The sequence below is a fragment of the Symphalangus syndactylus genome, chromosome 6 (assembly GCF_028878055.3).
Source record: "Symphalangus syndactylus isolate Jambi chromosome 6, NHGRI_mSymSyn1-v2.1_pri, whole genome shotgun sequence".
Taxonomy (NCBI): domain Eukaryota; kingdom Metazoa; phylum Chordata; class Mammalia; order Primates; family Hylobatidae; genus Symphalangus; species Symphalangus syndactylus.
In genome coordinates, this window is record NC_072428.2 from 132,506,364 (window position 1) to 132,524,275 (window position 17,912).

At 45.0% G+C, this 17,912-nt stretch overlaps 1 pseudogene and 1 gene segment (V, D, J or C); both read left to right on the forward strand.

Annotated features, from left to right (window-relative positions):
* Positions 1-6,618: 6,618 nt before the first annotated feature.
* LOC129485453 (T cell receptor beta variable 5-8-like) lies at positions 6,619-8,597 on the forward strand. The segment is given in 3 exon segments: positions 6,619-6,742; positions 6,865-7,167; positions 8,521-8,597. Coding segments are annotated over 3 exon segments (456 nt in total).
* Positions 8,598-11,950: 3,353 nt separating this feature from the next.
* On the forward strand, positions 11,951-17,890 carry LOC129485454 (T cell receptor beta variable 6-6-like; annotated as a pseudogene).
* The last annotated feature ends 22 nt before the right edge of the window (positions 17,891-17,912 follow it).

Below are 17,912 nucleotides of genomic sequence, written 5' to 3' on the forward strand. Positions count from 1 at the left end.
TGCTCAGGTGCCCTGTGTCTCCTGGGACTGAGTAAGGCCAGGGCACAGATGGGAATTCCTTGTCTTCCTAGACCTTGTCTCTAACTGCTGCCACCTTCCTCCACGTGACTCCTGAGACACCTGGTCCTAACAGTGGACAAGCTCTGACACTGAGGCTGAACAGAACACAGTTCACAGTTGTAAACGGTGCTGCAACAACATGAAACAAAAGCAATCAGGACTTCCAACTTATACAGAGAATGAACATACAAGAGTAGCAAAGGGCAGATATTACTAATGAACAAATAGGAAGGAATCAGTTTCTGCTCTAATGAAATCATTCTGTTGTCTCAAGCAGGAGAAGCATTTCATTGCAATTACTTCAAGTCAAAGGTAGCAGCTTCCCAACCAACCAGCATAGCTATTTGCTCTGTGATCTTGGCAGTTTCAAAGGACTCAGAAATCCTTTCTCTGCACAAACATCCCTTTGTCCCTTCCAAGACCCAGGATCACACACTCTGATCCTATCATGAAAATAATGAGGTGTGCTATAGTTGTTGTGGCCTCATTTTTTGTGTGTTGTGTAGGAAGCCTTGAAGAACTTTGAAAGCTTTGCTCTTGAGTCTAGTGATGTGCTGGAGCCAGCTTGTATGACTCAGGAGAACCAAATAGGCATATTCTTCCCAGCTCCCAAACACTGAAGGCATGTTGGCTGCTTGAAATCTGCCATGGTGGGTATGCTGGTATAACAGAAATTAGCAAATGCTACCAGATATGCCCCCACCTTCACAGATACCCAGTTTAGCAGCACATCACTGGGGTATTTTCTGATGTCCCTGTTATGCCATGTCTTGTGGGGCCAAAAGGGCTCAGAATTCACCTCCCCTCTACTCTTGTTCTTAGAAGCCATCATCTAAGGGTCCTCGATTGCTCCTATTTCTATTTAACCTCCAAATTCTCTTGCTCTGTAATTCTATGTCTCCTACAAGCATGCCAGTCTGGAACAGGACAATTATTTTGAATGTAACTAAAGGTATCACTGAACCAGTTCAATATTTACAAATTATGTTTCCTCGCATGGAATATTCAGATGCTGGAGTCATTGGGAACAGAGATGGCCAAGCAGCTACATGTAAGTTGTGAACCACTTACAGCCCCACTATTATTCTAGGCACTGACAGACCCTGCAACAAGGACTATTTTGCTTTGGCAGCTAAGCAGCTCCACATCAGTCAGGAATGACTCTGCTTTTACTTCAGTCTGAGAGGTCAGAAGGGTCACACCCTCAATATTCTCCTCTCCAAGATGGAGTATGGCCACTCTCCATCTCAGTCCCTGGAAGTTGTCCAGAGCTCCCTGAGAATCCCTGCTCTGGGGCAGAATCACCAAGGCTCATCCTCGCCAGCTCCCCACAGGCTCCAGCAGGACTTTCCTGCCAGGTGCAGGGCACAGGAATGGCTCTGCCTGTCTCTTAGTTAGAGGAATGCCATGCAATGGTATTTGTATAAGAGGGACTGGGATTCTGGGTCTCCTTTAAAGTACTTCATAATATTTTCTTTGTTTTTTGTTTTATTTTGCCATCTCACCGATGAGGAGAGGAATCCCTTGGTAGTTATATTGTTTTTGGCACTTGGGAAGGTTTTTATGGTTAAGTCACATTAAGAAATTGTGCCTTTTTTTTCCAGTTCAGATATAATCCAAGGCAGTGAAAGAAACAGCAATAATTTTGAAAGCAGTCACTTATGCATCCTATGATAAAGGTGTTAAGTTTCATTGCCCACATCTAACTTTCAGTCTAGTGAAAATGAAAAGGCACAGTTAGGAGGCATGTGAGCATGCCATGAGAGAGGTCGATGCCAATTGAGAAGTCTGTGCCAATCCCCAGTACTGTGGGATTGAAGGGGAGGGAGAGATGACCTCTCCTTCAGACCATGCTCAACAAGGAGGGAGTGAGAGTTCATCCATGGGAACCTGAGGAGAAGCAGATCCCAGGGGCATCTAACTCAGGCTGCAGGAACAAATCCTTGGAGAGGAAAATGGTCCAGTTCAGCTGTCGCAGGAGACAGGAGAAAGCAAAGTCATCTAATCCACAGTCCCCTAGCTGATTTGCTTCCTTATGATAGTGTTTTGCACCAGTGTGTCCTCATCTCCCGCTGCTCCTCTTTCATAATCATCTCTTCCCTCTTTGTGGCTCAGATCAGTAGATGTGCATTGTACAAGCTGATCATTTCCTGTAGCAGCCCCTTTGCTAGTCCTAGCTATATCCATCCTTATTTTCTGCATTAGGTACTGCTCCCTCCACCATTGCTTATTGCCTTGTAACGGGTCTCCTTTATATATTTCAATTTTACTTTTTATTAATAGACATTTTTGACTTCATCTTTTGCTTATCTATGCTTTTGGGGTAACACTGTCATTTTTGGAGGGCATTTTTGTTTATCTTTAGTCATTCAGATTAAATAATCTCTTTATATTTCAACGTCTGTGTTTTCTTCCTATTTTCAACGAAATATTATTTCCTTTCATTCCTCTCATTCTGTTCCTCTTTCTTTAGATGGTAGTTTTAAGGGAGAAAAAGTTAGACTATAACTGGAGCTATGTGATAAGAGTTATTCAGAATGAGGATGGGATATTAAGATTGCGCGCGGTGGCTCACGCCTGTAATCCCAGCACTTTGGGAGGCCGAGGCGGGCGGATCACGAGGTCAGGAGATCGAGACCATCCTGGCTAACAAGGTGAAACCCCATCTCTACTAAAAATACAAAAATTAGCCGGGCGAGGTGGCAGGCGCCTGTAGTCCCAGCTACGCGGGAGGCTGAGGCAGGAGAATGGCGTGAACCCCGGGGGGCGGAGCCTGCAGTGAGCCGAGATCACGCCACTGCACTCTAGCCTGGGTGAAAGAGCGAGACTCCGTCTAAAAAAAAAAAAAAAAAAAAGATTGGTAATTCAAAGCAATAGTCAGGGTTAGAACTAGTGTTGGGATGAGGGTTTAGGGAAGCTGCTCATAAAACCTGCGGGATGGCACTTCTGGAATATTCTGGCAGCTCACTTTGCAGACACTTCCCAGCATTCCTTGGGCCATTGCAGAAGAAACTGATGAAACTTCAGTTATTGGCCACAAGATGGCAGTGTGGTCCACTGGGAACTAAAGGGCTCTGGGGAGTCTGGGAGAGCAGCCTAGGAGGGAAAGGGTTAAGAAAAATTAGGGCTTGGATCCAATATTATGCAGATGTTGCAGCGGTTTTCAGTTATTGCTAGGCTACCTACAGCTATGCAAGTGATGGGACATCCCTCTAATCTTTAATGAGATCTACAGTTGAAGAATGTTGGCTGGGCTGCCTTGGTGTGGGGCAGGTTCAGAGGAGCAACTGCCTCAGAGAAACAGGGGAAAGCTAGGGGCGGGCTGTGCCCTGATCTCAGTGCATCTCTGTTGCACCTCACCTTCCCTGCAGGTCTTGCCAAGCAACAGCTTTAACCTGCTTGAGTGATCTGGGATTCTGCAAGTTTATAAGTCGTACTGATAACATCACCTTGGCTGAGATTCCATTGGACACCAAGCACCTGTACTCTGGAAGACAAAAAATATTGATAACAATTTGTAAAACACCTAACTAAACAAACTACTGAAGGAAAATGTTAATAGATGCACCAAACTGTGCCTTTAGACCTGAAGATAATCAACTAGTAGAATTATCGAAAAGAGACTATAAATAAGTCTCTACTAAGTATTTGTGGGCATCGAGCAGTGTTTGAGTCCTCTCAGGGTAGATTAAGGAAGGAATTCAGTTATTATCTTCACGTTGGCTTGGATTAAAATCCATGAGCTCCTCATTTTATTTTCTTGTAAAATATTACAGAATAATATTGATCAAATATTTCATTTTTCTCTGGCCTATATCCCTGTTTAGCACTTACAGGTAAAGCGGACACCTAGAGGCAAGGTTTCTTTAGTTGGGATCCATTAACTGCAGGACTGGGAGGTCCATAGCTGGGCTTCACAGGGATTGCAAACCCCATGTGTCTGTGCTGTGCCCAACTCCCCTCTGTGAGGCTGCCAAAGGGGGAGGGCTGGGTTCCCCAGGACCCCACTCACAAAGAGGGGAACAGACTGTTTGCTTGGCAAAAAAATCAATTCATCAAATGGCCAATCTGTTGAAATTCAAAATGAAAGGCTCAATTGTGAGACTGATGAATGCCCAATTTCCCAATTTATGAAATGTATAGCAGCTCAGGGTTCTCGGAATGATTTCAACAGCATATGAAGATATTTTTAGAAAGCTTTTGTTTCTCTACAGCTTTCCTTGGTATTGATCCTCACTTGTTTTTCAGCCCACTCATCCGTTGAGATTAATTTGATGCCAAATTTCAATGCTGCCTATTTCAGTCACTGAGCACTTCTCACATTCTCCATATCTTACACAGATATGTGTGCTTCTATCTTTTCTTATTTTTGTGTGATTCATTTTTAAATTGGGGGCTGTGCAGAATACAAGCATACATTTGTAAATGACTCTCTTCTTTTATGCAATTTAGCTGTTTACTTTTCAGTAATACTTTTTATTAAGGTATAATTAATACAGCGTAAAACACAAATATTAATAGAAGGACATCCTGGTACATTTTGACAAATGCATCTGCCAGTGCAACAGTAACTGAAATGATTATAAAAAAAATTTCCATCACTCAAGAAAGTGTCCTCATGCTCCTTTCCAATAAATTTCTATTCCAGAGATAAAAACTTATTTTTATCACCATTGACTAACTTTGTCTATTCTTGAGCTTCATATAAATGGAAGCATGTAGTATTTTTATTGAATTATTTTCCTACAAAATTGGTATTTCTGAACTGTATTCATATTGTTGTATCAGTAGGTCATTCTTTCTTAAGACTAATATTCCCTTGCATAAATAGACCACAACTTGTTTATCCAAGCTCCTGTTGATGGACATCCATGTTATTGCTGTCTTCAATTGTTATGAATAAAGTTGTTGTGAACATTCTTGTGGAATTCTTTCTTTTGGACATATGCATTCTTTTTTTTTCTTTGAGATATAGACTTAAGAGTGGAAATACTGACTCACAGTGTAGATGTGTGTGCTAGCTTGAGTGTCCCCACAAAAGCTCATGTTGAAATTTGTCAATATAATGGTATTGGGAGGTGGGAGAGCTATGAATAGGTCATGAGGGATCTGCCCTCAGAAGGAGATCAATGCCCTATTGTGGGAGTGAATGAGTTGTCTTGGGAATGGTCTTCTGATAAAAAGGATGAATTCAGTCATTTTCTCTGTCTTGGGTGCTTGCTTCCCCTTCCTTCTGCCTTGGATAACAGCAGGAGGCCCTCAGCAGTTATGGCCCTTTGATCTTGGACTTTCCAGTCTCCAGATCTATAAGCCAAATAAACCTCTTGTCTTTATAAATTACCCAGTCTGTGGTATTTCTCTATAGCAGTAAGAAAGAAATTGAAAGAAAAAATGGTACCGAGAGTGACGCTGTTGCTATAGTACCTGAAAATGTAGAAGCAGCTTTGGTTAATGGGAAATGGGTAATGGATAGAGGCTGGAAGAGTTCCGAGAAGCAGACTAGCAAAAGCGTAGATTGCTGAAACCGAGCATTAAGGGCAATTCTGGTGAAGGTTCAGGGGGAAATGAGGAACAAGGTATCAGAAATTGAAGTAAATGCCATCCTTGTTTTAAGCAGCAAAATCCCTGGCAAAATTGTGTCCTGTTCTAGGACTTTATGGAATATAAAAATTATGAGCCATTCACTAGGATATCTACTGAAATAAATATCTAAATGGCAAAGCATTTAGGCTACTGTGTGACTACTTTCAGGTACCAGGAAATTTAACCCAGCAAGAAGGGAGCCAACGAAATAGATTTTGCAAACCAGCACAGGTGGTGACCTTACCTCCCTCTGCTCTCCTGTCTCCTAGAAGCCAATCTCACTCTGGAGTTAGAGAAAAGGGGAGACAGTTAACATGATACCCTGGGGTCAGCCTCTGAAAGCAGGGTGGTTCTGGAGGGATTAATATAAATTGTCCAGAGCACTACATGTAGCATGGCCTTGAGGGTGCTGAGTCAGAAGCTGGCTAGGTCTGTGCGGTGAGCTGATAAGGCCCTAGAATTATTTCTGGGGAATCTGCACTCTTAATAATTTACAGACAACACAGGTCTGCTTTGGATCTCATTAGATGGACTAAATCTTGGGAACTCTGCCCCACTGGCCACTGAGGAAAGGGGCTGGGAATATTGCCTGGGACAGGAAAATATAATAAGAAACCTTGGTGTGAATCTAGCATCAGAAAGATGATGTGAGGACAGCAAGGAAGAGGTGCAACTTGAGGTTTAATCACAGGCTCCTCACCATCTGCTGATGGGTAGGTGTGTGAGCTCCAGCATGGCCACCGCAGCACGAGGTGGGAGAAGGGTGAGAGGGTGATGGGGCAGCCTGTGAGCTGGGGCAGTGTAGGTAGAGGAGGAACTGTATCATCACAGAAGCTCCTGCCTTCACCCATCCCTTCAGCTCTGCAGGACAGATAGAGTCCAGGGTCTGTGGAGCACTAGACCTAAGGAAGGCTGCATGGGGAGGAAAAAGGACAGTGACATCACAGGATACCCCTCCCATCAGGAAAATCAAGGCGAAGAACTCACTAGGCTCTTCCCTAGGAGGACAAAGCCCTGAATCAGATGCAGTGCTGCCTGCCCCACTGGGCCATGGGCCCCGGGCTCCTCTGCTGGGTGCTGCTTTGTCTCCTGGGAGCAGGTGAGTCCTGTGCAGAGGACAGCAGCCCCATTCTCAGCTTTCCCACCCGTGTCCTCCACTTTATCTTGGGGAGGACCTCCAGGCTCTCTGCTGTGCTCATCCTCCCTCTGCTTTTCTCACAGGCCCAGTGGAGGCTGGAGTCACCCAAAGTCCCACACACCTGATCAAAATGAGAGGACAGCAAGTGACTCTGAGATGCTCTCCTATGTCTGGGCACACCAGTGTGTACTGGTACCAACAGGTCCTGGGCCAAGGCCTCCAGTTCCTCCTTTGGTATAACAACGAAGCAGAGAGAGAAAGAGGAAACTTCCCTCGTAGATTTTCAGGTCGCCAGTTCCCTAACTATAGCTCTGAGCTGAATGTGAACGCCTCGTTGCTGGAGGACTCGGCCCTGTATCTCTGTGCCAGCAGCTTGGCACAGCCCAGCAGAGTCACTGACATTCTGTATATAAACTTCCTGCCTTAGCTTTGCCTTGAGAGCTGCAGGCCCCACCCAGTTTTCACTCCTGCAAGGGAAGCTTTTAGTTGTATGGAAGGCATGTCTTGTGTCCTACTGAGCGCAGAGCTCTCCCAACCAACAGAGCCCAGGTTTCCTGTGCCCTGAGTGTGCCCATTTCTCTGCTGCATCTTCTTGCAGCTTGTCACTTCCTGGGTAACTTCAGTAGAAGAGTAACTGCTGAGCCCAAGATGTGTGCTAGATTTTTGTGTATGTTACTTATCTTAAAGGTTTTCCACAATCTTGCAAATCAAACATTCTTATTCTTCCTTTACAGATGGAAGGCTCATGGACATTGAGTCATTTTCCCCAGTGTCTCTTGGCTTCTAAGGATCAGACGTGGGAAATAAACTAGTCCATCCATTTTCCACCTACACCCATGCTCCATCATCACCTTCTGCATCCTGGTCAGTAAGTCAGAGCCCTCACACTGCCCTCTAGTGACCAGCAGGGCCGCAGTAGAGGCTCAGATGTCTTCAGGGGTCATTACTATGGCCTCTTTATTAGCAACTTTGAGGAAGGTTAAATTTCGCACTTTTTAAAAATCATTTATATGCATTCCCTGTGTCTTTTCCCAGTCTGTAGCTTATATTTTCATTTTTATGGTGTTTTTTGATGCACAAGAGTTTAATTTAATGCAACAAAAACTAAAAACAATTCTGTTTGTGTGTAGACACAAACTCCTGTCTCATATAAATGTCTAAACATATTTTTCTTAATTTATTCTAGTAAAATTTTAGTTTGGCTTTTCACCATTAAGAATAAATGTACCTGAAATATATTTCATGTAAGAAATAGCATAAAGACCTAGGAATGGGAGGGAAGCACATACGTTCAGTGAAGAAGCTACAGCCTATCAAAAAGATCCCAGAATGGACCCCCTGAGCTGATGGTGGAGAGGTAGGTGGAGGGTAAATGATCACAAACTTTATCAGGCTGTTGTCTCTTAGAAGAAAGACAGCCGGAAGCAGAGACCACATGGGTGAAGGTTTATGACTGGACTGTAGGTTGAAGGTTGCAGCAGGTAGAGGGAGGAATAGCATGCAATAGGCAGTCACTGGCTGGCAGGGGCAGTGGCATCACCAGTGACTCTACTGACATCCAGGAATTATGTCCCCAACAGACAATGTGAAAAAACTCCCCACTATCTGCCCATTTTTCCCTGGCCCTGCTATGGCTACCAGACTCCTCAGTGGTGTGGCCTTTTGCTTCCTGGGGGTGAGTGAGTCCCGTAAAACCTTTTCCTTGGCTGAGCACATCCCAGCCTTAACCTTTAAGTCAGATCTGCATTATTGGGGTCCCTCCTTGGGCACTCAACTTCCTTCTATCATAGACTTCACAGATGCTGGAACAACCTGATCCCAAGATACCAGAGAACAAAGGCAGGACGTGAAGTGACACGGAGACGCCTGAGACTGCCATCCATGAATACAGGTGCAGGTGTTAATAGGAGCCAAAGCTGGTGCACAGCTGATCTGTCCCAGCAGACACTACAGAGAAATCCCTGAATCTCTGTGACTTTCTCTCAAAGCCAAATAAGTGGCCTTGGTGTCAGACATTCTCTCCCAGGACTCTGTGCCCTCTTTCACCAGCCTTCACCCCACAGCCACCTTCCTCTGCACACAAAGCTCAGTGGAAGATATAGGTGGCCTTGTCTTTATGAGACCGTGATCTGGGCAGTGGAAGACATTGTCCCATAGGCGTCTCCCTAACACTTCCCAGGCTAGGGCTCTGAGAGCTTTCAGCAGCCTTGTGCATGGGAAACTCTGCCCTGTGCTGAGCTTCTCTCCCAGGCCAGTCTCAGCTGGACAAGGGAACGCACATCACCATGATGTGAGCAGATGCAGCCTCTCTTCCAGGCCCCTCCTGCAGCTCTGGCCTCAAAAGTCCTCTTCCTCAGTTGCTCTCAGGAAGGAAAGTTCATTTGAAATTGTATATTGCAGACAGCATTGACAATACAGGCCCATGCGTGTCCAATCCCACCTTCCACTGGTAACCAATATTAACACTCTGGTGTGCTTCTTTTCACCTCTGTTTTCTGTGTCCATGAATAACTTTCTACCCAAGTTCACCTACAGAAAATGGGTTCACCTGTACACTTTGCTGGCCACATGTCTACTCTTTTCTGTTAATATGCCTTGGTCTTTATTGTTCCAGATTGGTTGATATAGACGTAACTTGCTCCTATTAGCTGCTTCATATTGCATAATGAGGGTAGACAGGTACATTCGTGCTCTATTCTCTGATTCCTAAATTCTGCCAGATCTTTTCTAAAGTGACTGAATGGTCTCTTTAGGCGTCCAGGTTCTCCTCACCCCAGCACCCAGTTAATGATTCCAGGTTTTCTATCACTCTTAGTCCTAGCAGGTTTGAGACCTCTATCAGTTTCTCCTGCATGAGGAGACAGGGAGGGATAAAAGGATAGACATTTATCAAACCTACCAGAGACTACACAGTATCTCAGTTCATCCTCATAAAGCATGGATAGGAATGTTAGTCGTGTTTTATAGATGAGTCTAGATGAGGCTGGAGTCTAGGAAGGTTAATGAATGGCCTTTTCCATGGTCTCAGAGCTAATAAATGATGGAGCCAGATGAAGGACAGTCAGCTTGCTTCCATGTGGTATTGACAGAGGGGTCACTGGAGTTTGAGGGAGGGGAAGTCTAGAACCATCTGGGGCTGTCTTCAGATCAGATGCCAGGGGGCAGGAGAGTCTTTGTACCCTATAGCACTGCAGGTAAAAGCATCATGGTGTTAGCAGTGGAGAGGTATCAGAGTGGGTAAGCAGTTAGTGGCCTGGAACCAGAAGTTCTGAGCTTTGAGAAAATTATTCTCATCACAAGATGTAGCAGAGACACTGATATGGACACACTAGGACAGGGAACTCTGTGAGGAGCTGTTGTTAACATGAGGGAGGGGGGAGAAGCAACTACGTGGTAACTTCCTATACGTGAAATGTAGAGGAAAAGAATGTTAAGTAGAATCCCATCTGATTTTAGTCACTTTTGCTTTGTAAGTAGTTGGAAGGTGGGATATTTTATTTTCAAGGTTAAGTAAACATCTGTACATCTCCTTTACCTAATGAAGGATGGTGGCGAAGTGAAAAATGGCATGGCCAATGGAGTCACAGTTTGTTTAATAAATAACTCAGAGTTCAAAGAGAGACTCTCATGGGCCAGAAATTGGTAAATGTTCCTGCGTTCTAAAATTAGGAGGATCTTATTTTCTTTGAATCAGCAGAGAATGAAGCACAGGCAGTGGGGACAGACAGTTGGGAACACGGCAGAGTGGCCACAGGATGTCAAAGACAAAGGACATGTAATACCAAATTCTAAGCTGTAAAGCTGTGATGCAACCCTCCACCTTCTCCTAATGGTTTTTCTGGGATCAGCACAGACGCACACCTGAGGGAGTAATTTGTTTGGAAGTGAAGGACAAAGAGTTCTGTTAAATATTAATAACAAGTCCACCTTACAAAGCACACCTGGAAATGGAAACAGGATTATTCCTGAGGCTTTTTCTACTCTAAGAGTCTCTAACTTGTTGGCAAGGTGAGAGGTGAGGATGGTGGAGTGTTGATCCACACGTGATGAGTGCTGTGAAGCTCTACCATGAGGCATATAGTGCTGAGTGTGTATCAGAGCCCTAAGAAGAATAATGCCCTTTACGTTGTTTTGCCCTCTGCCATCCCAAATCCACTCCACCCATAATTAAGCAGCCACGGCAATGAGGGGAGCCAGAAGGAATCAAACCCTGCCGCTTGCTTCAGTAGACAGAGGGACCTGTGGGAAGGGTGTTGGCTGAGTCGAGGAGAAGATGATGAACTCAGAAAATAGACAAGGAGAAACCCCAGGGAAAAACTTGTGAAAACCTGGAGGAATCCAAAGACATGTTATTTGAGCTCCTTTGTATTTATTACCAAATTTTATTTATTACTAAATTAATGGCAGGAATCCCGTACAAAGGGATATTCCCTATGAAACATGACATCTCAAATAAAAACAGAGCATTCGTCCTTACCCTAAAGTCTGCCCTCTCTCCCCGAGTCCCTCACGCATCAGGCCACCTTTGTGCCCACAGGTCATGGGCAGCACTGTGTGGTCACCATCATCCACACAGAGAGGTCAGTCAGCAGCGTGAGGTGGTTCTGCCTGATGTGGTCTCACCCCAGGCAGGGAGAGCAAGAGCCCTGGGTGGAACTGAAGGTGCTCAGCTGGACTGTCAGAGTCCCATCTGTCAGTGGATTGACAAGAAATAGAGCAAAACGACTCCTCCAATGTTGATGAGCCTGCTCCTGGGATTGGGAAACTTGATAACAGAGAAAACCAATATAGACAAAGGATTTTAAATAGGATTATGGTTAATTAAGCAAATTAGGAAAGGATACTTAAAGGAGTATTAGGGACACAGGAATCAAAAACACCAGGAAGACATGAGGAGCGTCCCTAAGACTCTAGACTACAGCACTTTGCAGGTAACTAACACTAGAATATTAATTATAACATTGAAGAAATAAAATTTACATTGAATTACACACTGTTTACAAAAGGTCATGAAAATCTTGTAGACTTGTTTCAATTCAGACAAATGTGTCCTTCTCATTCTTAGCTGTTCACTTTTGCATTTATTTTGGATTTGACCATCTGGGGAATGGGCGTGGCCTCTCCTGACTGGACGGCTCTGAGACCCAGACAGGGACAATGAGGTCTCAGAATGACTCCCTTGAGAGTCCTGTTCCCCTTTGTCCAATGCACAGACCTAGAAGACCCCTCCATCCTGCAGCACCTGCCATGAGCATCAGCCTCCTGTGCTGTGCGGTCTTTCTCTCCTGTGGGCAGGTGGGTCCCGGGCAGGGCCCCTTGTGTGGATTTCAAGGCCCAGCGCCTTCCCACTGGGGCGGCAACATCAGCTTTGTTCTCCTTCTCTGCAGGTCCAGTGAATGCTGGTGTCACTCAGACCCCAAAATTCCAGGTCCTGAAGACAGGACAGAGCATGACACTGCAGTGTGCCCAGGATATGAACCATGACTACATGTACTGGTATCGACAAGACCCAGGCATGGGGCTGAAGCTGATTCATTACTCAGTTGCTGCTGGTATCACTGACAAAGGAGAAGTCCCCCAATAGCTACAATGCCTCCAGATCAAACAAAGAGGATTTCCCGCTCAGGCTGGAGTCGGCTGCTCCCTCTCAGACATCTGTGTACTTCTGTGCCAGCAGTTTCTCCACAGCGCTACAAGGCCGTCTCCTCTCTGCACATCAAAGCAGGGAGGCTCTGCCCTCATCCCCCACCCAAGGCTCAGGGATGCCCTGGGCAGAGTTTTCTGCACCAGGAACCTTGGAACCCCGAGTGGCCCCAAGTTGCCCGGACTGTACGAGCCTCACTCTGTGCCATGTGCCTCTGCAGGCATCTCAGCCAGGCCTGGCCTGGTCCCGCGTCCTCAGATGTCTCCTTTGTTGCTCTCTCTGGTCTTTCCTCAGAGCTATCCTTTTGGGGTGGGGCCAGGGCTTCCCCTGCTCCTACTTTTCTGCCCATTATCCTGAGTACGAGGCACCCAGGATGAAACAGGATTTGTATTTCAGATCCATCTAGACTCCCATCTCTCCCTGGTCACCGTGTTTCTTCCTCTCTCTCTAGAGTTTTCCCAGCCCCCACCCTCACATGGTCTCTCCTGTGGCCCACCTTTCCCATCTGGACAGTCACCCTCCAAGGCCTTCCTGGGTCTCTTCTCCCCTCACCTCCCTGCCCCTTTCTACTGCAGCCAGGAGGGGAGCCCCTGTTCTGTGCCTCCTTTCTTCCCATCAGAGAGACTTCAAAGGCCATTTTCTCTGCCCTGGGATGGAGCCTTCCTTCCTCCAGTAGCCAGCTCCTACCTGTGCTTCAGATCTCAGCATGACCAGCCCCTCCTGCGGGAAGCACACCCTTGCCTCCCAGCTGAGATCAACTTTTCTCTCATAAACTCTCATAGAATCATATGTCTGTTAGTAACTTTTAGCACAGTTGTTCTTTCTCAGATACTTGTCTGATTATTTCTGTGCTTCACCCAATTTTTTTTCTTTTCTTTTGATTTTTTTTTTTTTAAGACAGCTTCACTCTGTTGCCAGGCTGGAGTGCAGTGATGTGATCAGCTCACTGCAACTTCCGACTCTCTGGTTCAAGCGAATCTCCTGCCTCAACATCCCAAGTAGCTGGGATTACAAGTACGCACCACCACAATCAGCTAATTCTTGTTTGTATTTTTAGTAGAGACGTGGTTTCACCATGTTGGCCAGGATGGTCTCGATCTCCTGGCCTCATGATCTGCCCATCTCAGCCTCCTAAAGTGCGGGGATACAGGCGTTAGCCACCACACCTGGCCTCTCCACCCAATTTTTAAGCCCATGAAAGCGAAGGCTGCACCTGCTGCATTTACTAACATTGGTGCCTGGCATGTGGGGAGACCCATTTCACGGAGAATGGATGAGTGAATGAGAGGCTGAGCGAGTGATGAGTGGGTGGACGAACCAATAGCAGGAACACGCTACATCTACTGTAACCTGGCAGAGATCTAGCATTAAGTACAAGAAAGCCCACCCCTTTGATTGCTGGCCTAGGTCGGTCTCGGAAAGTGATGGGGAATCACCATCATGGCAGCCACACCTGGCTCAAGGCTTCCTCTTGTGGCTGCAGCACAAGACCTCCTCAAGGTCTTTCTGCTCTCCTTCATTGTCTTTCTCCACAACTAATCTAGACAGATCACAGATCCACTTCTAGAATTCCATCCTTAAAGGTTGTTCCTTGAAACCACTTCTGGTAAGAAAATCTCCATCAGGTTTGCATCAATAAAACAGGGCCACTACAAGTTTGACAGTGTAATGGATTTATGATCAGAATTACACCATATGCATATGTGGGAGGAGCTGAGGAAGAGAAGGTCTGGAGGAGAGGAGTCAGAAGGTGAGGGCTCCTGGAGGTCTGGACAGGACAGGCTGGAGTGGCAGGGACATGAGAGGATCAGAGCATGCCAGGCCATGCAGTGGGACCTTGCGCCAGGAGCACAGGAAAAGGCCAAGGAAACCTGCCTCTGGGGAAGCTGTTCCCTCTGTGTGGGGCTCACCCCTGCAGGTTTACTGCCAAACACTGGGGGCAGGCTGGCTGCTTCTGGTCAGCATTTGGGAAGATGAACTGGACACAGGGTGCAGAAGGAACAGGACTTCCTAGGTCTGTTGGATGCCTCTGTATTTGCTGGTCACTGACTCTCACTGTTTGACCACAATGACCTGCCAAGTGTAATAGTGACTGTTTTACATCTATCTAACAAATTTTACCAAATGTATCTTTGGCCATCTCTAACCCAGAATGATAAGAGAAATGGCATTCTTATCTTGCCTTTGCAAAGTTGATTTAACACAATCCAGCACAGAGTGGATTCTCCCAGATTAAGGCATTGGATCACACAACTGTCTCAACCTTCCACAGTCCCTGGACTCCTCTCCTGGGGACACCTGTGCTGCCCAGGTGAATGTGGACACAATTTGTATGTAGATGTTCCAGACACTGGCTACTAACTTTTCTTTAATCCTGTGCCTAAAGTCTCCCTCCACCTAGAGGCAGGGCTTTGCCTCCTTCTTCTATCTCCTTCGTGAGCTTCCATCCTGATAGAGTTGCATGGATATCAGACCTCTGTTCAGAGTGCAGCGACCTGTGGAGACAGTGGGAGGGAAGCTCACATCTTGATGCCTTCCTCCACCCAGTTCTTTTATAACCAAAGCAAGTGCTCTGGTCTCCCTTTGGAATCTGCAGTATGAGAAATGGGCTTCATTAATTTGTAGCTGATCAGCTCAATGATTTGATGGCAAACCCAAAGTGAAATCCTCAGATCTGCAGAAATTGCCCTGCATTTCTGTGAAGATGGCAAGAATACTGTGTGGTAGAGATGCCTTCTCCCCATGTAGAGAACTGGCCCCCAAACAGGACAAAGCAGAGAGGGCCAAAGAGCCCAAAACTTGTCTCAGATTGTTGAAAGGCAATTTCCCAGGACAATCCTTCTGACATTTAGTCCCTCATATTACATGCCTGACCACCCTTCCCCCTAGATCAGCTGAGTACCCAGCATATCACACATCCTAGCATCTTCTAACAAGGAAAAATCTTTGCACACCAGCCTCCTTCCTGCACCACATTGACTAACCCTGGAAACTTAGCCTTTCCAGAAAAAACCTCTGTCTTCTCCTGGCCCAGTCTAGCCCAGTAGGCTTAATTCATGATTTATGTGACCTTTTAATTTACTCAAAGGAGAACGTATGATTTCAGAGTAAAGAATATTCCTTTTATTTGTATAAGTTGGACCTAAACAGTAAACTGAGTACTTTTCTTCCATCAGTGTCTTAAATTGGACAATGGTAAAACAAATCTTTGATGCTAGAACTTTAGGTCCTACTGTTTTTCATATGGAAGTTCCCAGTGTCCTGGGCACAGAATAGATGAGCATTAGTAAGTCAACTATGCCTGAGATGGGTTTCTATGCCTTTATAGACTAGTATTGTCCTGTTGAGCAAGTGTAAGAGCATTTGCTTCTTCAAGCTCATTTGTCAGTTTGTATGGGAATTTCTAATTTGAAATAAGTTACACTTTTTAATTTGAAAGAGTGTGAAGTCAGGCCGGATGCGGTGGCTCATGCCTGCAATCCCAGCACTTTGGGAGGCCAAGGCGGGCTGATCACAAAGTCAGGAGTTCAAGACCAGCCTGGCCAATATGATGAAACCCTGTATCTACTAAAAACATAAAAAATCAGCCGGGCGTGGTGGTGGGCGCCTGTAGTCACAGCTACTTAGGGGGCTGAGCCAGGAGAACCGCTTAAACCTGGGAGGTGGAGGTTGCAGTGAGCCAAGATCAGGACACTGCACTGCAACCTGGATGACATAGCAAGACTCCGTCTAAAAAAAAAAGGAAAGAGTATGAAGTTTACAAATACAATAGAATTCCAGTATCTAAGTTATTTTTTGAAGTTTGGGGTTTCAGAAAAAAAAAGGAAAGAAGTAGGGATATCCATAGGTTTGGCCATTTTTATATTAAATATATATGTGTGTATATATATATGTATGTGTGTATATATGTGCACACACAGATACATACAAATGTATGCACACACAGAGATGCATATATGTATATATACATAAATATATGTGATTTCTCCTTGGAAGAAAATGTCATGACTACATGGCTTAATGGGATTTATTTATGAAAAGAGTTTTTCTAGAAATAATTAGAAAATTTGAATTCTATTCTGTATCTTTCCTTGGGACTTCCCAGAGAGCATTTTTGACATACCAACCTACGTTTTGGGTGTATTTGGCAGCCAAGAGTGCAGCAGACAGTTCTTGGGCGCATACATTTGCGAGTTAGACTGGAGATGGCTATAAAAATGAGAGACTTTTGGTGTTGTTCACTCTCAGTCCAGGCCTCTCTGGAATGTCACAGACTACCATCGAACAAATAGATCCCCAGGAAGAAGAATATTCGGACATAGCCATGAGGAAAAGTCAGCACAAACAACAAGCGTTTGAAGTGCAGATCCGTAGACTCGAAATTTTGGCATTATAAGATATGAAAGTTTGGACAGCTACATTTAAATGAACACGAGGGGGCACTGAAACAAGGAAAAAGTGAATGTCTGAAACCACCAAGTAACTTTCATAAAAATTGTCAAATAATATATCTAGAAATGCCTCATACAATCACTGAAAACAAAATGGAAAGTCAAATAGTTGACAAGCTCCTCCTACAGAGATTTTTAGTGATGTCAAAGATGGATCGGCAGGAGTGATCTAGAATGCAGCACAGAAAATTAAAAGTGAAATATGAAAGAAGTTAAAGAACAGGGAAGGAAAAAATGGATATTTCCCATATATTAGAATATGCATATTTTCATAATTTCCCATTTTTCTTGCATATGATTGCAGTTACAAACAGATAAAATACGTAGAATGCTACGAGGTGATATTTCTGAGATGTTAGCTGACAATTATTTAGAGTTGTTTACGGACCCAAATTCAGAGTTTCCAGAATCAAAATGAATCTTATGTAAGACAAATAGTCAAGTCATAGGGAAATTGTAGAACATGAGGGGCAAAGAGAAGATTTTGAAAGCAGTCAGAAAGAAATGAGAAATACCTCCCATAGGAATAGATGGAGAACAAGAGTAAGTCAAGATAGTGGCTAAAAATAACCATTAGCTCAATTGTCATTCTCCTTCATTTAAGATGACATTGATTAAAAAAAAAAACTTTTATAAGTAGAATATGAAAAAAGACCGCTGTGAGTTTCTACCAAAGTATCTTTTCTGAATTATAGTTAACAAAGGTGGAAAGTGATCCCGGAAGAAAGGCATGAGGGCAGTTTGTGAGGGAACCCAGGTGATGGGGCCGTCCCGTGGGGCATGTGTGACTGGGGGAATGGAGGAGGCTGGGGCATGAATGGGATGGCAGAGGGGACCCTGACTGGCAGGAAAAACAATGAGCTCACCCCTTTGTTCCCTATGTTAGGGGCACTGTTGGTGCATCCTACAGGACATGCCCAGCAGACAGAGGAGCGGCTGTGGGATGAGAAGATGAACTCAGAGATGCAGCGTGAGGCCTCTCGGTCCAGACAGCTCTGGAGGCCAAAGCGATGAGCCATGCATTGATGTTAAAAAG